Source organism: Chrysemys picta, chromosome 8 (assembly GCF_011386835.1).
Source record: "Chrysemys picta bellii isolate R12L10 chromosome 8, ASM1138683v2, whole genome shotgun sequence".
Taxonomy (NCBI): Eukaryota; Metazoa; Chordata; order Testudines; family Emydidae; genus Chrysemys; species Chrysemys picta.
In genome coordinates this window covers 69,714,314-69,736,181 of record NC_088798.1, presented here as the reverse complement: position 1 = coordinate 69,736,181, position 21,868 = coordinate 69,714,314, and the positions used below count along the sequence as shown (strand labels likewise).

Genomic DNA, 21,868 nt, shown 5'->3' with positions numbered 1-21,868 from the left:
ACTGGGTACATCTATGCTGCAATTGAACACCCACGGCTGGCCTGGGTCAGCTGACTTGGGCTCGCAGGGCTCAGGCTATGGGGCTGTTTAATTGCAGTATAGATGTTCGGGCTCAGGCTGGAGCCTAGGCTTGGGACTCCGCGATGAGGAAGGGGTGATGGGTGAGATGGGTGAGTGTAGTGGGGTGGTCCCCCGCTCCTGCCCTGAAGGGCTTGAAACAGCCCAGAAGAGGGCTGTGGCTGGGGCAAGAAGCCTTGGCTGATTGGGGAAAGTGGGCTCAGCTGGCCCCTATAAGAGGCTGTGAGCCAGAAGCCCACTCAGTCTCTCTCTGTGTTCAGGGAGACAAGGGCCTGACTGCAGGGAGCTTAACCAGGTACCTGGAGTGGAGCAGGGCTGGGGAAAGGCCAAGGGAGCTGGGGAGCTCCGGCCTAGGAAAGCCCCAGGCTGCAGGCCTGGTAAGGCCTATTAGGTACTGGATTGCAGGGGGCAGCCCTTGGGTAGCCAGAGGCAGTAGGTCCAAACCCCTTTGCCTGTGATGAGTGGCTTATACTGCAGTCTGCCCCAATGAACGGGGGGCTAGATGGAGACTGGGCAGTAGCCAGGGCCGGCTCTAGCGTTTTTGCCACCCCAAGCAGCAAAAAAAAAAAAAAAAAAAAAAAAAAAAAAAAAAAAGCCGCTTCATTCTACGGCGGCAGGTCCTTTGCTCTGAGACGGAGTGACAGCCCTGCCGCAGAATTGCTGCCGAATGGCTGGAGGTGCTGCCCCCCTCTTCATTGGCCGCCCCAGGCACCTGCTTGCTACGCTGGTGCCTGGAGCCGGCCCTGGCAGTAGCCAAGACTGAGGCAAAGTGGGGATAGTTGGTGGGGTTTGGTTTGTTCCTTCAGCATAGGCCTAGAAGTTGGGGGGAGCAATCAAATTGTTTAGCAAGGGATGGTAAAAGGAACAGACTGGAGGTGTCTGACAAATTCTTTCTCAAGAGATGCTCAGAGGAGTAAGTAGCAGTCTAGGAGAGCCAAGATGAATGATAGAGGAGCAAAAAGAAGCCTCAAGACTTGGGCTCCCCTGTGTTTATTAAAGCTTGTCAGTTCCACTTTCATGTAGTCTGATCCTGTAGTAGATCTTATATTGCTTTTCTTAAATTTTGGCCAAAGGTCTGTACTCTTCCAGATTATAGATTGTCCTATCTTTGTTCCTCCAGGAAATGGAGGAATAATTTGTATACTCCATATTTCCATGGTATAAGACCTTCCAATTTATTATAGCTAGGTTGGGGTTTTCTGTTACTCACAGTAATAGCGTGGCACCCACCTCTCATGAGCACCCCTTCTGGTTGGGTGTGCCTGCAGTCTTTAAACCAGTCCCAGCCCTGGTATTGGGCCGTACCCCCAGGGCTTCCTCCCTGAAGGCAATGGTTTCACTCTCTTGATCTACTCTGGCCCCAGCTCTCCAGCCAGGTCACTAAGTAGTTCTTTTCCCCTTCTGAGGGTTTCTCATTGTCTGGTTGTAGGCCAATTTCCCAGTGATCAGGGGTGGGGGGACCTGGGCCCACCCATTTCTCTGGGTCCCAGCCCCGGGACCCTAAGAATAGCAGCCATACATTGCCATGTCCCTTTAACTATGTTGCTTTCAGTTCCCTGGGCCACTTCCCCATGGCCCCAGCCTTTACCAAAGGTTCACCCTTAGCTCAGGGCTCTTTTACATTCAGGCCCAGCAGCCAGCCAATACTCTTCCTTGCTCCCCAGGTCCCTGCCAGCACTGAGCTGTCTGTGTTGCTACAGTTCCCTTTAGCCAGCCAGGAGTGCCATCTGCACTCATCTAGCTCCAGCAAGAAAGTGCTTATCTCTGGCTCTGCAGCTCCTTTTATATGGCCCTCCTGGGCCCTGATTGGCTGCTTCCTGCAGCCTCTCTCATTTGCTGCTTCCTGCACTGTCCCTCTAGCCCGTTTGGAGGGTCTCTCTACTGCTCCTTTCCTGGGACAGATGTGGCAGGACCCTGAGGCCTCTAGCAGGGGGCCTCTGGACCTAGTCCACCCTGTCACACTCAGTTATTATTGATATCTCCTGCATCCATGATCATACATGGATGCAGGAGAGTATATGCTCAACAAGAGAGTGACAGATATTACCCAACAAGATGATCTAGTATGAGTCATGAGTCTTAGTTTGCCTTTTGGTTTTCTATTTTGAAGACAGTCCATGCTTTTTAACCATATTTGAATGAATTATCAAATCCTCATTTACGTAAGGTATATAAAGTATATACTCAGTAAAGATCTCACACCATGGAAACTACTGTCCTTAAAGGTAAATACAGAAAAGTCCCTTTATGTCTGTGTTTTTGCCCATGTAAATCTGGAGTGTTGGAAGATTTACCTCATTATCTTTTGGACTGTAGAATTTTCCAGCTTTTGAAAGCACGCTGAATTTTACTCTTTTCGATAATAAATAATTTTTATCATCATCTCAGAAGATAATGTTTTTAGTATGTTCTCAATCCCTGGTAGTAATGAAATCGGTGGCAATTTTTGCCCTTTTAGCATTGTCTTGAAGAAGAGAGGTTTTTAAAGTTCTGATTGACATGTTATTGTATTATATGGATGTTGGTGTTGTTTTTAGATTGTGAATGTTTTTCTTTTTGTATTTGCCAAGGATGTATGTCATATCAATTGAATTGAATAGTCTGACCCCCCTCCTCCCTGACTGCTGTGTGTATATTACGTCTAGGATTCCCATAGCAGATACCTTGTTGGTGTTTGCTATGAGAAGGGCCTTGGAGTACAACAGAACTTCGCAGAAGCAATGGAGCATTACCAGCACTCGGCTGCTGCAGGAAACAGACATGCTCAGGAGAGAGTGCAAGTTGTTGAGCAGGAGATGGCAGGTACTACAGCATCAGAGGTTCAGGGCAAAAGGGACATGCCAAAGGCTCAGGTAGCATTCCCATGTAGGGGGAAGCTCCTGTCACCAGAGGCTGGGACCCCATTAGTGGGAAGTCCCTGTCACCAGAGGCCCTGACAATGCTGCCGTGAGGGGAGACACCGCAGCTGTCGATGTTGCTGCAGTAAGGGTCTCTCCTCTTGTTCTCCACCCTGCCCTGTGCTCACTGGTTGGTTGTTGAGGATGGTGAATGGTGGGATTGCTCACCTGCAACCCGAGGGTTTCAGTAACGTCTCCTCTTTGTGGGCTTGACAGCTGCAGAGAGCAGCCATCCAGCACCTTCTGGAATGAGAGCGTTCTCCTCCAGCCCCTGCCTCTGGGTCCTGGAGCAACTAGCAGAGCAGCGCCAGGCCTCTCCGATGGGATGTCGTGCTTTACCCCTGCCCCATTCCTGGAGCACAGGCAGCCTGGCAGGGGCTGACGTCAGCTGACTGAGATGGAATCCAGCCCCAGAACACTCGGCAAGTCTATTGGATTCTTCCCGCCTGGAGCCACAGCCAGTGCTCTATTCTCAGGGGATAGCACTTGGCTAGTAGGTACAAATGGAAACAATCCCTTCCTGTGGAAATCATGCCCAAGAGGTGCAGTACCGTTCTCCCGTAACTCCACCTGCCCTTGGGGAGAGGCAGCAGTGTGGAGGGGACGGGGTGATGGCGGAAGGGGGTGGGCTATGGTGTATGGAGAGGAGGGGGCAGTGCAAGTTCTCTAATGGAACAGGAATGATACAGGTGCTTCCAGAGCAGTCTCCCTGTGCCCTACTGGTACTACTCTGCACTACCTGGCCTAATTTCACACTGCCCCAGCCAACCCCGGGCCCCAGCTCCTCCACTCTGACATGGCCCAGGGGCCTAACTACATGCATTCACACAGCCCAACCCTAGGGTTACCATATTTCCACAAACAAAAAAGAGGACACTGGGGGGGGGGGGAAGCCCCGCCCTAGCCCCGCCCCGCCCCATCCACTCCCTCCCACTTCCCACCCCCTGACTGCTCCCCTCAGAACCCCAACCCCCCCTGCTTCTTGTCCCCTGACTGTCCCCTGCTGAGAACCCCCTACCCTAACTGCCCCCCCCCCCCCAGGACCCTACCTGTCCCCTGACTGCCCTGACCCTTATCCACTCGCATGGGTGGCAGGGTTGTAGAAATTTTGGTGGTGCCCAGAACCCCCCACCCCACCTGCCTAAGGCTCTGGGAGGGGGGTTGGGTGGGGGGAGGAGGTCTGGGGTGCAGGTCCTGGGCTGGGGATTAGGGTGCAGGAGGGGTGCAGGTTCTGGGATAGAGTTTGGGTGCTGGGTGCAGGCTCCGGGCTGGGGCAGGGGGTGGGTGTGCAGGAGGGGGTGAGGGGTGCAGGCTCTGGGATGGAGTTTGGGGGTGAGAGGCGGTGCAAAGGGAGGGGGTGCAGGCTTTAGGAGGAAGTTTGAGGGCAGGAGGGGGTGTGTGGGAAGAGGGAGGGGGATTGGGAGGGAGTTTGGGGATAGGAGGGGATGCAGGGGTGAGGGCTGTGGGTCTGGGGATGAGGGGTTCATGATGCAGGAGGGGGCTCAGGGATGGAGCAGAGGATTAGGGTGTGTGGGGATGAAGGCTGGGAGGTTTGGGGTGTTGGAGAGGCTCAGGGCTAGGGTGGAAGGGCAGGGTAAGGTCAGCCTGTCTTCCCATTAGTGGATGGGGGCACTAGGACCCGGGGGCAGCAGACAGCAGTTGTCTGCCTGTACTGCCAGAGCCAGCACGCAGACAAGGGAGAGGCAGACAGGGATGGGGGACCCACCGAGGGGGGAATGCACGGAGGGGGGGTGGCAGGTGGAGGCTGGGGACCCATCCAACACTCCCCCACTCCCTGACTGCCCCCCCCCCCACTCCTCTTACCATTCTGGCTCCACGTGGGTCAGTTTGTGTGTTACACAGGACTACAGAGAGAGGGAGGGGGGAGCAGGGGAGGGCTCTGGCTGCTGGAGGCCAATGGGAGTGGGTCAATCGGCCTAGCCGCCCAATCAGCAGCCACACTCTGCATGGAAGGGAGGGAGGGAGGCAAGGAAGAAAAAAACCCCGGACATTTTAACCTTGTTACCAATTCCTCCCGGACGGCTATTTAGAGACGCAAAAGCCGGACATGTCCGGGGAAATACGGACGGATGGTAACCCTACCCAACCCAGCTCAGCCCCCATGCTTTGTGAACTGGGCCAGCACCTCACTATCTCTGCTGGCCTGAAGGCCTTGCTGGAGGCTCCTCTTCTGAACACCAATGCTCTGCTCCACGCTGGAGCTGCACTTGGATCGTTGGTCCATCCCCAACCTGTACTGTCTGGCAGTGTCTGGCACCATGTCATGACTTGCCACCAGGGCTGCAGGTCACACAGTGGCACTACACACACAAGTTGCAGCAGTTTAATTAAATCAGTTAAAAGCCGATTAAGTCAAACAGATGCTAATCTCTGCCTGCGCCTGTACATGTACCCACACAAGCTAAGCCTATACAAGCAGGGTTTAATCTGTGTTAAGAGTATCTACACACAAATTGGACTGTTTTAATTCAGTAGCAAATTCTCCCTGTAGTCAAACTGGTGCATCTCTGCGTGTAGGCCTGGCCTCACGACAGCAGCTGTCCCCTGGCACCTGCTCTCAATTCCAGCCTCCATTCTGCAACTGCAGGGTACAGGCTCCCCCTTTGTTCCCAGAGCCTGTGGCCTTGCATTCAAGGCCACTCAGTTTACTTGCTCTTCCTTTGTGAGGCAGGATGCAACTGGCAGGAAATCCCTCCGACGGATTTCCCTACTCTCATAATAACCAGGACTGCTCCTGAGCATCATCTCCCTGCTGCCGGGGGGAGGGAGGGCGGGGGAAGGAGGAAGGGGGAGCTGCACCCACCCCCTTCCTTTGTTATAGGACTTACTGGGGGGAAAATGAAGCATAGCAAGGCTAAGCTAGGGGAATGGAATTAATCTCCTCTTTAATTCACTAATTTATTGTCATCTACAAATAAATCCAGTGGCTACATGCAAATAGTGCAGGGTGAAAAAGTTGGGAGGTGGTTCGCTGTGTTTGTGGGACGCCTTCAGTCTGAGATGAGAGCAAGCCCTCCAGTGCTGAGCTCCCCCACAGCCACAAGCACCTCCCCTGTAGCTTGCAAAGGAGTTCAGGCCTGTGGCTAGGCCAGAATTTGCCTCACAGTCATTTGGTTGCTGAGGAAAAACAATTTTGTTTTCAGCAGTCAGCAAGTAATGAAGAATTAGTGGTGTAACTAATAATAAGATGGTGCAAGCAGCAAAGAATGAGCCCCATCCTTCAGGTCACTGTTTTTTCCTTCCGAGGATCTTTGAACTTTTCTTAAAGTATTTTAGAGAGTCCAGTGTTAGAAGTATTTGATTTTTTAAAAGTTACAGAACTCCAAGTGCTAGAGACTTTTTGGTTGCATTGCTCTATCACCTGTGCCAGCCACACCATGTAGAAGGCACTCTCAAGGGGATGGACAGTTGGGAGCAAGTTCCACTCCCCAAAATGACTTTTCATTTTCACTCCTTTAAATGGACCCTTCCTCCCCCCAGTGTCTATTCCTGCTGTGGGTTGCTGTGCTCAGACACACAAAGCAAAGCTTTGTAACTGCTGTGCACGTGGGAAAGGTAGTGAGAGGGCAGGGCAGGTGTGGGCATTCACTAGACAATTTTGGCCCTGTACTGATACTACTAGATCTTTGCCAGCTCTGGGGAAATGCCATTGCTTTGGAGAGCCCACCTCAAAATTTGTAACAAGAGAGACACTAAAGTGGAGCTATCAGTACATCTAAACAGAAAGTGCTGCTTAGCCTTAACCAGTGATGAGCTGCCAAAATATTAACAACAGGTTCCCTCCTCCTCACCCCATGAGGGGGTCATATCCCCCCACCGGAATCCTGCCCTATCCAACCCCCCATGTTCCTTGATGCCCCCCCCAAGACCCCTGCCCCATCCACCCCCCTTCCCTGTCCCCTGACTGCCCCCTGCTGCCCCATCCAACCCCTCCGCTCATTCCTGATGGGCCCCCGGGATCCCTGCCCCATCCAACCACCCCTTCTCTCTGTCCCTGACGGCCCCCGGAACCCCTGCCCCTCACTGCCCCATCCAATCCCTGCTCCTTCCTGACTGCCCCCCCGGGACCCCATTCAGTCCCCCTGTTCCCTGCCCTCTGACTGCCCTGACCCCTATCCACCCCCCCACAACCCCCTGAACTCCCCTGCCCTCTTCCAACACCCCCCTCCCAGCCTAGAGCTGCTCGTCTGGGTCCGGGCCCAGGCCGGAGCCACTCGGCCAGGGCCAGGACCGGCGCCACGGGGCCGGAGCCGCTCGGCCGGGGCCGGCACCACAGGGCCCAAGCCAAGCCGGACCAGGCCAGGACTGGCGCCACGGGGCCCGAACCGAGCCGGGCTGGGCTGGAGCTGGCGCGGCTGGGGCTAGAGCCGGGGGTGCTCGGCCAGGGCTGGGACAGGCTGGGGCACTCGACGGGGCCAGGCAGGGGCCGGGGGGCCAGGCTGGAGGGAGCCGCTCAGCCGGAGCTGGGACCAGCGCCGCGGGGCCCGAGCCGTGCCGGGCCACAGCCGCTCGGTCAGGATCGAGACCAGCACCGTGGGGCCCAGGCCGGGCTGGAGCCAGAGCTGGGGGCGCTCAGTCGGGACCAGGCTGGGGCCCTCCTCGTGCGTCCCCACCCCAGTTTACCTGCCTGCTGCTTGTTTCAGGCTTCTCACAAATATCTGATTCGCGGGAAGCAGGGGAGGGGGAGAAGGGGGGCGGAGCGTTCAGGGGAGGAGGGGGAATTGAGCTGGGGCCAGGGGTGGGGTGGACTGTTGCCGAAGCTTTTGTTAAATTTAAAAGTCCTTTTAGAACCGGTTGTCCTGGAACAACCAGTTCTGAAAGCACTTCTAAATTTAACAACCAGTGGGAACCGGCTCCAGCTCACCAGTGGCCTTAACTAGGCCCCGGCCATTGCTAACAAGCTGCCTCCAGCTCCAGATTACAACCACCTCAGTATTAACCTGTCTGGTGGAACTTTGAGCAGGTGACAACTGTCAAATATTTGGGTAGTGTCAGTGCTGGAGGATGCTCAAAAGACATGGACACTCATACAGCAGAAGCTACTGCCATGTTTTGGGCCCTTCACGTGGCCTCTGTGGAGATGTTTGGACATAAGTTTACCACAAAGCTGTAGGTCTATAGAATTATGGTTATACCAATTTTATTCTATGGAAGTGAAACATGGACGCTGAGGAAGACTGAAGAGCATGGACTGACGTTTTCAATTCTTGTCCATCATCATCAACTGCTTATTTAAGGCAGAACAGGATCAGAAATGGGCAGGGGTTTGGTTTTGACAGTTATCTTGGCATGGTCATGTCAAGATGGAAGATCAATGAATTCTGAAGCATGTGTACCAATGAATGCCATGAACTGGCTGGCGATTACATGGGTGCCAAAAGCTTCAGTGGTATAAGTGCCAGTGATGGACAAACTGTGAACATCCAGCCAGACCAGAGATCAGTTTTGGTGGTGCTTGATCTGCAAGGAAGCCACTCCTACCCAGGGCTCATCCACTCTCCCCACAGCCCTATGGCATATGGCTCACCCCACATCATAAATACATGCCCCCAAGACTTAGCTCCCTCTCTTCCCCCATGTTCTAGTTCTCACAAATGCACATGCACACTTCTAAAGCTCACCATCCACCATGACTGACCCTCCCTTACACCCTATGGCTCATCTGTCCTCCCATACCCCTATGGCTCACCCCTTCTACATACACCCACCCCTTAGTGCCGAATTGAAAATGGTCACTGGGGTGAGGCTTGTGAGTATTTTTACAGCTGGGTTTCCATTGTGCTTTCCAGGGTCCTCTGCTCTGCTCCCTTCCTCCTTACTGGTCAGCTGATTTCCAGGCCAGGCTTCTATCTAGCTGGGCTTCTTGCTCCCCCACCCCCTGGGCTGCACGCTGGACCCTGATACACCTCAGCCTGGCTCCTGCCCCTGTGGGAAAGCTGGAGAACATGAGGCAGCTGTGGGCAGTTCCCAGCCAGGGATACAGAAACCACAGTGTCAGTCATCTGGTGCAGCACCATGGGGGATGTGGGAGGAAAATGCTGAATTCTGAGGCATCTTGGCAAAATGTATTAGTCCACAGCTGTGGAATCATAAAGCCCATGAACTCTGATTGAGAGGAACAGGACAGGTCTCACCTCTCCAAGCTGTACTTTCAGTCTCTCTGAAGACTCAGGCAGGCATTACTGTATTGGTTACACTTGATCACATTTATGAGGCTTTTGTCACAACCATAAAGGCTAAAAATATTTTAATTTTAAATAAAATTGAAGGTTCTGGAGCCTGATTCTGCGGCAATGTGGTGAATTCTGCAGCTGGGGTCTTGTCTGTGAGCTCAGGATTGCTGAATTTGGGTCTCAGAATGAAGTTTGCATGTGATTGGGTGAGTTCTGTTCATTGTTTCTCTAGCACAATCCATTCTGCCCTACCTAGACTGGGAGGAAAGGGCCTCGCTGACTTATGACCTCTGCAAGAGTGTCACTGCCTGTCAGACACCCAGGTGGCTTCAGTAACTGCAGTGTCTACTGCACTTGCCATAGGGTTTGTTGCATAATTTTCATGTCCTCCTGCTACCAGAAGTGAAAGCCCAGGACCAGCTGGGATATAGGGCAGATTGCAGTTTGGTAAATGCTCTCCTAAGTTACCTTCCCATGTCAGCAAGGGAAGAACTTGAAAGAGGAATGCTGGGCCTGAGGCAATTGGATGGGAGGTGGGGGCAGGCCGTGAGCAGGGAGGAGGTGCCCAAGTAATGGGTGGAGAGATGGGGCTGGGGAGGCAGGTGGTGGATGGGTAAGTGGGACCTGTAGCTCGGCCATAGATGGAGAGGAAGGACCGGGGGCTGGGCCATGGGTGGAGAGGGAGATATGGGCAGGGCAGGTGGGTCCAGATGCCAGGCTGTCAAGTGGGAAGTGGGACCAGACACTGGGCTGGGATGTTGGGGCAGGGAGATGAGCTGTGGGCAGAGATGCAGGGCTGGGCATGGATGGGGAAGAGGGACCAGGTACCGGGCTGTGAATGGGGAGGTGTGTGCAGAGAGACTGGACTGTGGGCATGGAGGTTGGGCTATGGGCTTAGAGGTGGGGCTGGTGCCAGGCTGTGGGTGGGAAGGAGAGGCTGAGTGCTAGGCTATTCATGTGCAGAGAGATGGGCCTGGTGCCAGGCCAAGGGCAGGGAAGCAGAGCTGGGATATAGGGGGAGGAGAATAGGAACTCCTTTGGGAGGGACCAAGAGATGGAAGGGGATTTGGGGGAGGTGGGGTCAGATAAGGGAAGCAGGAGGGCAGATGCATCTATTACAATCTCTACTGAGGTGTGGTTCACGCAGGAACTGTTCACCAGCATCAGTCACTATTTCCATTTGCAAAGAGCATTGGTTCTGCTCATGTGTCTGCTGCAGCCGTCAGCCTTCCCACATGACCTACACAGCAGAAGCATCGCCATCCACCCCAAAGGGCTTGCTATGCGCAGAGAGCTGCTGCAGGAGCCCTGAGGCCGTTGTTGCATGGGCCTGTGCTTTCTGGGATAAGATCATTTCAAATAGGGTGCTCATCTCGGAGAGGAAAGTGCTGGCCAGTCTCGTCCTGGCTGCGTTTGGGTCAGATCCAGTAACTTTGCCAAATGTCTCAAAGGTTCTTGGTTTATCTTGCCCTTCATCTTCCTGGTGCTGAGAAGAGTGCAGAGAAGCAGGGGAGAAAACATTGTCCTTGTAGCTGCTGGTGAGGGACAGGGAGAGCCGAGCCATCCATGCAGGGTCTGCCGTCAGCCTCTCCAGGGCCAGCCCTGCAAGGAGCAACACACCCAAAAGAAACAGAGATGGTGAGAGCTGGGGTTGAGCAGTCCATGGGAGAAGAAAGAAAAGACAGGAAAGTGCCCTGGGCCAGCTGGGAGAAGGCGATAGGGGTGAGAGGGCGCATTCCTGGCTCCAAGCTTTCAAACCTTGTGCGTCAGCCAGCCCAAAAATCATGAAAGTGGCTTAAAAGTAATGAGATTTTAAAATAAAATAAATGTGGGGCTTCTTCGCCTTGGTAGTTTTTAGTGATCACATTTCAGACTTTATTTCACAACCACAAGGGCCTAGGAACATTTATTCAATCAAGAGGTGAGATTCTGGTGTCATTACATGGCTCCAGCATCTGGGAGCTTTAAGGAAAACACCAAATAGCATGAGAGTCACTCTAAAATGGCAGGAGGTGTCATCACTGTAATAATTGTGTGCCCCACACAGCCCTTTTACAGTCAGCAGTCCCCTAGAAAAGTTCTTTCTAAAATGGTGGCTCAGTTTCATTCACTTAGCCAGGCTGCCTGTCAAAAAGAAACAGCCAAATCTCTGTGTTTGGCTATGTTCTCATGCAATCCACTGTGTGATGTGCCTCCAACCAGTGAATGGTCCACACAGGATAGCAACCTACTCCTGCTGCCAGCAAAGTTGTTAAAGGTGGAGCATGGAGATCTAGAGGCACAGCACAGAGTTAAGAGTGGCACATAAAATGATATGATTGTTTTGTTTTGTTTAAAAAAAAAACATAATACCCAGCAAATGGCTTATGAAACCCTGTTAAGTGAATTATATTAGAGTTGCAAAATCAAGCATTTGCACATTAGGAAATGGCAGAATTTTGACCATCCCTTTGCTCTTGTAAGAGGGTAAATGGGGTACCCAATTTCCAATGTGCTTGCTTCAGATCATTCATTATTCTGTCTGTCATATCACCGCTTGTCTGCTCTCTAAAGTAATCATTTCTGACCTTTTCACTCTCCCCCATGGCGATCTCTCCAAGCTCCTAATCATTCTTATTGCCCTCCTCCTACCACCTCCAATTCTGCAAACTCTCTCTGCAGTTGAGTTCCTAGTGCAATACACAGGATCCTGGGGCGGGGAGCCCATGGATTTAGAAAATGGTAGTACAATAGTGTTCATCTTTTGATGTTCCAGTGCAAAAACAGAGCAGATAAGCTAGTTCCATACTGGGGCAGAACTAGGGTCGTTTGGGTACTGTCAGTCTGATTCTCCTCTCACTGGTTTTACTCCAGTATCACTCCAGTCTCCAGTGGGTTTGCTCCTGATTTACACCACTAGGGTGAGTGAGAGAGGGAAAATAGAGCTGAAGAACAGGTTTGCTGAGTTGCAAAATGAAGAACGGGCACAGCAGGCAGTAAAAGAAGGTGGGAGGGCAATGAAGAAGAGAAGAGCAGCTAGTCCTATAAGAAAGCCAGAGTTTGGAATCACAGGAGGATAGAGGATGATTGACAGAAGACTGCAAATAAGAGCAAAGGCTGAGAGGACTTGCAGCCAGAAAAAACTGGAGGAGGAAGGCCAAGGAATTGCACTAACACCAGGAAGAGGCAGGTCTATGTGATTGGGGACTACCTACTAAGAAAGACAGGTCTGTCACCAGAGCTGATCTAGGGAACTGAAGGGTGTGGTGTATGCTGGGAGCTAAGATATGGGATGTGGACCTGAGGCTGCAGAGAATCCTAATGAGACCAAGAAAGAATCCACTGATTGTCCTTCACACCCTACACACTATCGTAGTAATCTTTTTGTACAAAGTATGCCCTGTAAAGTATCATTTGAAAATTTATAATTTGCTGGTCAGTAATTATGGTTGTAAAACATGTGTGGCAACACTGTATGTGATGTTATAAGATTCTCCTGTATGATGTTACTAACGTGATCCAAATCCCACAGCCCTGCCCAGGCAGAAGTGAGGTCTGTCCTAAACAAAGGAAGTAATGTGTGCTTGCCTTAATTTTAATTTAAGCAATAAACAAAGTCATCAAGCAGGGAGAGAAAAATGAAGTTTCAACAGGTGGCGGCGGGGGGAGGACAGCAGGGAATATCGTGCCACATAGACTCTTTGTCTCCTTGGTCTCAGCCAGAAATGTTTTTTTCAAGAGGGCAACTGACATTATGAAAAGGAGAGACAGCCCAATACACCTCCCCCCTCTCTCTTCCTGCCCATTACATTCTCTGCACCTGAGAAGAGGGAAACAGCTGTTGGACTCTGGGGGCGGGGTCGTGCCCTGAGAGTTTGACCAGTAATCTGCTGGAACATGTGCTGAGAAAGTGTGCTTTGCAACTAAGATCATTTCTTAAGTAGATATTAGTAAGTGTTTTGTCTCTATTTTTCTTGTAATCATTTCTGGCTTTTATACCTCATTACTTATAGACACTTCAAATCTCTCTTTGACTCTCCCCATAGATTCACGGCTCCTCCTCCTGCCCCAGGCGGCTAGAGAGCGTGGGGGGCGGATATATGGGCTGGGGGCTGCTGCCACAGCTGCCCGAGCTCCATAGCTCCTGGCTGGTGGTGGGGCCTAAGGGGGAAGAGGAGGGGAACGAGGGAGGGGTCCATCTGGGCAAAAAGTGGATGGGCAAGGCCTGTGGGATGGGCCAGGCAGGGCCACACTGGCAGTTTGGATAGGCTGAGCCTTCCCCTGCCGTTCATACCTGCCACCCATGGGTGTTGTGGTGCTGAGTGTCACAATGAATAACTTTCAGGCACCTAGAAAATCACTGGAACAACAGTGGGATCCACACAGCCTGAGTTAGGAGTCCAGGCTCCCTGTGCAATGCAATCCACAACAGTCAGCATGCTAAGTGGGAAGTCACCTAAGCTAGCCAGTGGGAAGTGCCAAGGGGGGTTGGCCTAAGCCCCTGCCCCCTCACAGAATTATGTGCCTGAATCCTGGCTGCAGGTGGAATCTTCTCCTGGAGTCAGACAGCTTACCCACCTATGTTGTTCTTTTCAAGAATAAGTGAGGCATGTATCATGAATAAGACTATGTTTTAGTCACAGGTATTTTTAGTAAAAGTCATGGACAGGTCACAGGCAGTAAACAAAAATTCACAGCCCATGACCTGTCCATGACTTTTACTATATACCCTTAACTAAAACTTGGGCCAGGGTGCCTGTGGGTGGGGGGCTGGCAGGATCCCTACATGGCTCTGACTGGTGTGTCCCTGCAGCTCCTAGGGGAGGGGCGGCCAGGGGGGCCCCCCCACCTGCTCCTCCCACAAGCGCCGGCTGCGCAGCTCCCATTGGCCAGGAACCACAGCCAATGGGAGCTGCGGGGGCAGCGCCTGTGGGTGCAAGCAGCATGTGGAGCCCCCTGGTCTCTCTGTCTAGGAGCTGCAGGGACATGCTGGTGGGAGCCAGGAAGCCCCTCCCCCAAGGGTAAGCACCCCAAGCCCAACCACCTGCCCCAGCCCTGAGCCCCCTCCCACATACCCAAACTGCTGCTGCTGCTGGTCCAGGGGCTGCCTGGCTCCGCCAGCACCAGCCACTTCGAAAGTCACGGAATCTGTGCAGCAGCTGGCAGTGTGAGCCATGGAGCTTGGTCTGGGGTCCCTCTGGAGTCCTAGGTTTTGCATTCCTAGCCCAGTAATGGACCCGGTGGAAGGAGGAGTTCAAGCTGTATGCAGACCTGGCCATCCAGGACGACGACAACAGCAGGAAAGTAAAACTATTATTAATAGGGAACAGCTCCCCACTGCCTCAAGCCTAGGAGTCTTGGGGAGCTATTGCTCCACAAAGCAGAATGAAACTGTGGAATGACACAGGTTTTTCACTAAAGACCAATCTGAAGGGGAGGGGATGCAGAAGCTGAACAAGACTGACAGAAAACAAGCTTTTCAGCACTGATGCAGGAACAAGCACATAAAACTCAACCCAGAAAATACATGAGGTGAAATACATTGCACATCTGCTCTCAGGCAGAGAGACAGAAATCAGATCCCAACAAGACTGAGGTAGAGACACGCCAGCTCCAGTGGATGTGAAAGGGGTACAGAGCTTCACAGGAATGATACCTTTTCTTTCCAAGTGCTGTTCACACCTGCAGTAGCAGAACCCATACATCAGCTCATAAGGCAGGAAATTGACTGGGACTGGGCAAGTCCCTAACAGCAAGTATTTGACATGCTGTAATACCTGATAATGGCTACCCCTGTCATGAAGTACTGTGACCCCCAGTGTCATACATCAGAGAAAGGACTGGGTGTAGCTCTTTTGCAGGAGCAGCTGGTTGCTTATGCCAGCAAATCCCTGTCAGAGGCAGAACAGGGATACATTTAAATAGAAAAATAGCTTTTGGCTGGGGTATTTGGAGTGAAGCAATTCCATCAGGACATCCAATCTGACCACAGCCCCCTAGTGACAATTCTGGTAAAGCCCCTTCTCAGGCCTGGTCCACACTAGCAACTTACATCAGTATAAGTACATCACTCAGGGTGTGGGAAATCCCCCCTCTTCCCCAAGCAATGCAGTTACACCAACCTAACTCCCAGTGTAGACGGCACTATGTCAATGGGAGGGCTTCTTCCATTGACATTGCTACCGCCTATATTGATGGGAAAAGCCCTCACTGAAGCGCTACAGTGGTGCAGCTGCAGCTTTTTAAGTGCAGACAAGCTCTTAGTGCTCTAAAGAGATTGCAGCACATGTTTATGCATCTCTGGCACTATCAGGTAGAGATCAGTAGCTGTCCAGCATGAACTGGTGTTGGCTGACACCCTGAAGAGAGCATGTACAACCAGAATCAGCAAACTGGGGGAGGTAGATAAGGACATTGACTTCATTAACATGCTGCACTATCTCCGAGTTTCAAAAGGGAAGGTGATGGAAATCAAAGAGGCTATGGAAAGCACATCCAACTACAAGCACTCCCAGTAGGGTGACCAGAAAGCAAAAGCCAAGTACTAGTAGGAGCAGAGCCAGAAGGACAGACACCTCTTGTTTCCACCTCATTACAAAGTATTTCATGCACAAAATACCTGCCTCACACCTGGGCATTGACAGCTGTCTTAGATAGGCTCAAGAATATATTTACTGTCTGAGAATAAATACACAACTCTGCTCCTTGACAGAAAGGTGGGGCACCTGTCAATCATGTGATAACTGCCAGCAGAAAGAGGCTGTTAACACATCCAACTATGGGAAAAGGTGGGCGCGCACTTATTTACTTTCAAGGAAAAGCAATACTTGATTACAGTGGACTTACACTTACATTTTTGGGAAGTCAGTGTCCTGCCTCACTCAAGAAGCAAATCAGTGATAGGCAAACTGAGCCAACTTTCTGAGATATGGCATTCTGGACACTGTATTCCCCATCCAGACCCCAGTTTGCCTCAGAAGAATTCATAGATTCTAAGGCCAGGAGAGGACCATTGTGATCATCTAGTCTGACCTGTATAATACAGGCCAGAGAACTGCCCCCAAATCATTCCTAGGGCAGATCTTTTAGAAAATCATCCAACCTTGATTTTAAAATTGTCAGTGATGGAGAATCCACCACAACCGTTGGTCAATTGTTCAAGTGGTTAATTACTCTCACTGTTAAAAATTTACACCTTATATCCAGTCTGAATTTGTCTAGCTTCAACTTCCAGCTGTTGGATTGTGTTATAGGTTTCATTGGTAAATTGAGAAGCCAATTATTAAACATTTGTTTCCCATGTATGTACATATAGACTGTGATCAAGTCACGCCTTCACCTTCTCTTTGTTAATAGATTGGACTCCTTGAGTCATCACTGTAAGGAATTTGCATGCAATTGGAGTTTGACCACCACAATTCCTCCCCAGCGCACCCACAAAGTGAAAGTAAGGTGGAATCAGCTATGCAAACAGTTATGAGACACTGGGTATGTCTACACTTAAAATGCTTCAGCGGCATAGCAGCAGAACTGCAGATGCAACATTTTAGTGTTTCAGTGCAGACACTCACTACAGTGATGGGAAGAGTTCTCCCATCAATGTAGTTAATTCACCTCCCTGAGAGGCAGTAACTAGGTCGATGGAAGAATTCTTCATAAAGCGGGACCTGTCTCTCTCCCTCACTGGATTTTGAATGGGTCCCAATCTGGTAGGCCTCTGAGCACACCTGTTGGATTTGACCCCATAGGTGACATAGAAACTCCTGCCTTTATCTTCCCCCAGGTTGTGCATCACCTTGGTGCATAAGCAGGAGACAGATGTCTAGAGGCCTGGAGTGATGCAGCCAAAACTTAGGCATCTAGGGGACTTTTACCTTAAAAATGTAGGCACCTTCTGGGTTTGGTGCAGCTGAGTGGGGGTTTTGTGGCTCACAGTGGAGGCTAAAATGGAGACTTAGCTACCTAAATACCTTTATGGATCAGACCCTAACTCTCTTTGGGGGGGCAGGGCATAAGCCCCACACCTCTCCTCAACATTTCCCACTGGCTTGCTTAGGTGAGTGTGCTGGCTTCTGTGAATCCCATTGTTAGGCACCCAACTCTCCCCACGCAGTGTATGGGGAGCCTGGGTACTACACTCAGGTTTCAGGATTCCACTGGGTTGCAGGGTGCTAAAAAGTTAACACACCATCACCACAGGTGGATCCCCCCTTTTGGGATCTAGCCTAGGTGCTCAGCAGTTATACAGTCTAAAGAAGTAGCTGTTTGGTTGTGGAGTTAGCTTCGCCACACTGTGCTGTCTACACTAGGAACCTCATGGCTCCCGGACGTGGCCGCCAAGTCCCTGCAGTCCCTAGATGGAGGGAGGCTCCTCATGCTGACCCTGCCTCTCCAGCTCCCATTGGCCAGGAATCGTGACCAATGGGAGCTGTGGGCACGAGGACAGTGCGTGGAGCCTCCCTGGTCTAGGGGCTGCAGGAATCTGGAGGCCGCTTCCCGGGAGCCGCGGTAAGTGCTGCCGGGACCTCACACCCCAAACTCCCTCATGAACCCCAAACCCATCCTGGAGCCTGCACCCTGCAACCCCCCCACACACCCCAACCCTCTGCCCCAGGCCTAAACCAGCTCCAGCACCCCAAACTCCTCATCCCCAGCCCCACCCCAGAGCCCACACCCCCAGCCAAAGCCCTAACACCCCCAACTCCCCAACCCCCTGTCTCAACCCAGAGCCCCCTCCTGCACCTCAAATCCCTCATCCATGGCCCCACCCCAGAGCCTGCACCCCAGCCAGAGCCCACACCCCATCCCACACTCTGAAACCCTCAGCCTCAGCCCAGAGCCCCCTCTTACACCCCAAACCCCTCATCTCCGGCCCCACCCCAGAGCCTGCATGCCCAGCCGGAATCCTCACTGCCCCCATACAACCCAACCCCTCTCCTGCATCCTGAACCCCTCATGTCTAGCCCCACTTGGCACCCACACCCCCAGCCCAGAGCCCACACCCCCTTGTACCCCAACCCCCTGCTCCAGCATGGAGCCCTCTCATGCACCCCAAACCCCTCATCTCTGGCCCCACCCCAGAACCTGCACCCCCAGCCAGAGCCCTCACCCCCCTCCTGCACCCCAACCCCCTGCCCCAGTCCAGTGATGAAAGTGAGTGAGCGTGGGGGAGAGCGACGGAGGGAGGGGGGATGGAGTGAGCAGGGGCGGATACTCATAGAAGGGGTGGGGCAGGGGCGGGGCCCCTGGGAAGGAGCGGGGTGGAGGCGGGGCAGGGCAGGGCAGGGGTGTTCAGTTTTGTTTGATTAGAAAGTTGGCAACCCTAAGTCAAGCTGGTGTATTTTGCCATGCAACTCAAAACAATCACACAAAGATCACAGTGACAGACACCATGTGTGCCCATTTCAGAGACGGGTAGAGTATGGACTAGGAGCCATCCCCAAGATACCATCCACAATGAACAGCCAACTCCTGAGCCTCATATCTGATATTTTTAAAAATATGTTGAAAAATTAGGGAGGGTCAAAGAGGAGCAGCAAGAATGATTCAGGGGCTGGAAAATCTGCCTCACAGAGAGGGACTAAAGAAGCTCAGTCTATACAGTTTATTGATGAGAAAGTTAAGAGGTGAATTGATCACGGCCCATAAGCACCTACATGGGGAGATTTCTGCTAGAAGAGGGTTCTTTAATCCAGCAAACCAGTATAACAAGATCCAGTGGCTGGGAATTGAAGCTAGACAAAATGAGACTGGAAATAAAGTGCAAATTTTTCACAGTGAGGGGAGCACTCAAGGACGATAAGGCCGGAGAAATTAAATGAATTCTTTGCATCGGTCTTCATGGCTGAGGGTGTCAGGGAGATTCCCAAACCTGAGCCATTCTTTTTAGGTGAAAAATCTGAGGTACTGTCCCAGATTGAGGCGTCATTAGAGGAGGTTTTGGAACAAATTGATAAACTAAACAGTAATAAGTCACCAGGACCAGATGGCATTCACCCAAGAGTGCTGAAGGAACTCAAATATGAAATTGCAGAACTACTAACTGTGGTATGTAACCTATCATTTAAATCAGCTTCTATACCAAATGACTAGAGGATAGCTAATGTGATGCCATTTTTAAAAGAGTACTCCAGAGGTGACCCCAGCAATTACAAGCCGATAAGCCTGACTTCAGTACCAGGCAAACTGGTTGAAACTATAGTAAAGAACAAAATTGTCTGACACATAGATGAACATAATTTGTTGGGGGAAGAGTCAACATGGTTTCTGTAAAGGGAAATCATGCCTCCTCAATCTACTATAATTCTTGGAAGGGGTCAACAAACGTGGACAAGAGGGATCCAGTGGATATAGTGTACTTAGATTTTCAGAAAGCCTTTGACAAGATCCCTCACCAAAGGCTCCTAAGCTGTCATGAGATAAAAGGGAAAGTCCTCTCATGGATTGGTAACTGGTTAAAAGATAGGAAACAAAGGGTAGGAATAAATGGTCAGTTTTCCAAATGAAGAGAGGTAAATAGTGGTGTCCCCCCGGGTCTGTATGGGGACCAGTCCTATTCAATATATTTATAAATGATCTGAAAAAAGGGGTAAACAGTGAGGTGACAAAATTTGCACATGATACACAATTGCTCAAGATAGTTAAGTCCCAGGCAGACTGCAAAGCGCTACAAAAGGATCTCTCAAAACTGGGTGACTGGGCAACAAAACAAAAGTTTAAATTCAATGTTGATAAATGCAAAGTAATGTACATTGGAAAACATAATCCCAGCTATACATATAAAATGATGGAGTCTAAATTGGCTGTTACCACTCAAGAAAGAGATCTTGGAGTCATTGTGGATAGTTCTCTGAAAACATCCACTCAATATGCAGGGGCAGTCAAAAATGCTAACAGAAACTTGGGAATCGTTAGGCTAGGGATAGATAATAAGACAGAAAATATCATATTGCCTCTATATAAATCCATGGTACGTCCACATCTTGAATACTGTGTGCAGATGTGGTCGCCCCATCTCAAAAAAGATATATTGGAATTGGAAAAGGTTCAGAAAAGAGCAACAAAAATGATTTAGGGGTATGGTGCAGTTGCCATATGAGGAGAGATTAATAAGACTGGGACTTTTCAGCTTGGAAAAAGTCGACTAAGTGGGGATATAATAGAGGTCTATAAAATCATGACTGGTGTGGAGAAAATAAATATGGAAGTGTTATTTACTCCTTCTCATAACACAAGAACTAGGGGTCACCAAATGAAATTAATAGGCAGCAGGTTTAAAACAAACAAAAGGAAGTATTTCTTCACACAACGCACAGTCAACCTGTGGAACTCTTTGCCAGAGGATGTTGTGAAGGCCAAGATATAACAGGGTTCAAAAGAGAACTAGATAAGTTCATGGAGAATAGGTCCATCAATGGCTATTAGCCAGAATGGACAGGGATGGTGTCCCTAGCTTCTGTTTGCCAGAAGCTGGGAATGGGCGACTGGGTATGGTTCACTTGATGATTACCTGTTCTGTTCATTCCCTCTGGAAATTGGCACTGGCCACTGTCAGAAGACAGGATACTGGGCTAGATGGACCTTTGGTTTGACCCAGTATGGCCGTTCTTATGTTCTTATGTTCTTATGTTCAATAACTCACCAAGGGTTGTGGTGGATTTTCTCTGACTTGGGGTCTGTAAATCAAGATCGGATGTCTCAGTGCAGGAGATACTGGGTGACATTCTCTGTCTGTCTCTGCAAGAGTTCAGACTGGATGAGCAGAATGGTCCCTTTGGGCCTTGAAAAACTCTGGATCAGTGAAAATTGTTTCCTGTGGGTCTCTATCTGGGTAGAGTAAGAGCAATTCAGTGTAAACTGTCTTTCCTTCTTATTTTCCAAAAAGCCTTTGTAAAGACACCTGCCCACCATGGCAACCTTCTCTGTGGCTCTATAAAGTTAATTTGCCCTTGTAACAATAAACCCTGCTAAGGTGAGAACAACCAGCTATTTAGTGCTTCTCTGGTGCCTTTCTGCCTTTTGCCCTAACGCAGTTCCTATAGTCTATAGTTCCTATAGGTTTCCCTTGTTGTTCTGAGTTCATTCAATTTATTCAAAACTTCTTTAAAGAAACAATGTTGTGGAGATTTATACAGCATCTGCCATTGTGGGGAGCAGCTCCCATGAACAGAGAAGAGAGACTAGCAGAAACAATTCTCGACCCTACTCACCTCTGTTAAGTACAGGAATGGAGTGAGGAGCAATAAGTGCCTTGATGTCACGCTATGTCCTGGAATTTTCTAGAGCCCTGCCCAGCTCCTGGAGTGAATTAGAGCAACCTCAGGGCTGCGGGCATTTATACTGAATGGAAAAGCCCTAGAGGCTGCTTCATCAGAATAATCTTAGTGCAGTGGTGCTTTGCCATGCTCCTTCTGCCCCTGGAGTAACCCCTCTGCTGGGGGGAGGGCATCAAGACAGCTGTTCCAGTTCTACACCATTGGGGAAATGCCTATGCTAGGAGTGTTAGCCAGGGGCTTAGCTGCTGCCTTATGGCCCCCTATGTTGCTGGGGGTGTGGAGGAGGGGAGATGGGCAAGGACTTGGAATAGATTTAGTTTTGTTTTTTGTTTTTCTCCCCCCGCCCCACCTCCCGTTTTGGGAAAAGTGCTGTAGAATGTAATAAAAATTGTAGCCTTTCTACAGTATGTTTAAACACCCTATGGAATTGAATGGAGAATTCTTG

The 21,868-nt window shown here is 50.8% G+C and overlaps 2 protein-coding genes across 12 annotated transcripts in view; one reads left to right on the top strand and one right to left on the bottom strand.

The window, feature by feature from the left end:
• The window catches only part of DELE1 (DAP3 binding cell death enhancer 1), a 41,384-nt gene extending 32,105 nt beyond the window's left edge, over window positions 1-9,279 (top strand). For 2 of the 10 annotated variants that reach the window (XR_010589832.1, XR_010589830.1), the window contains 3 exons: window positions 2,724-2,880; window positions 3,192-3,472; window positions 5,027-5,341. Coding sequence is in view for 5 of the 10 variants with exons in the window: in XM_065554790.1 (XP_065410862.1) it covers window positions 2,724-2,880; window positions 3,192-3,367 (333 nt within the window). In the remaining 5 variants the exon portion in view is untranslated. Of the gene's footprint in view, window positions 1-2,723; window positions 2,881-3,191; window positions 5,342-8,785 lie in introns of those variants that run through there. The other 8 variants (XM_065554791.1, XM_065554789.1, XM_042861340.2 and 5 more) reach the window with 6 other exon arrangements.
• The window catches only part of PCDH12 (protocadherin 12), a 36,296-nt gene continuing 19,422 nt past the window's right edge, over window positions 4,995-21,868 (bottom strand). For both annotated transcript variants that reach the window (XM_042861339.2, XM_005280887.4), the window contains exon 4: window positions 4,995-10,771. In XM_042861339.2, coding sequence (XP_042717273.1) covers window positions 10,410-10,771 — 362 coding nt within the window. In that variant the 3' untranslated portion in view covers window positions 4,995-10,409. The remainder of the gene's footprint in view (window positions 10,772-21,868) is intronic.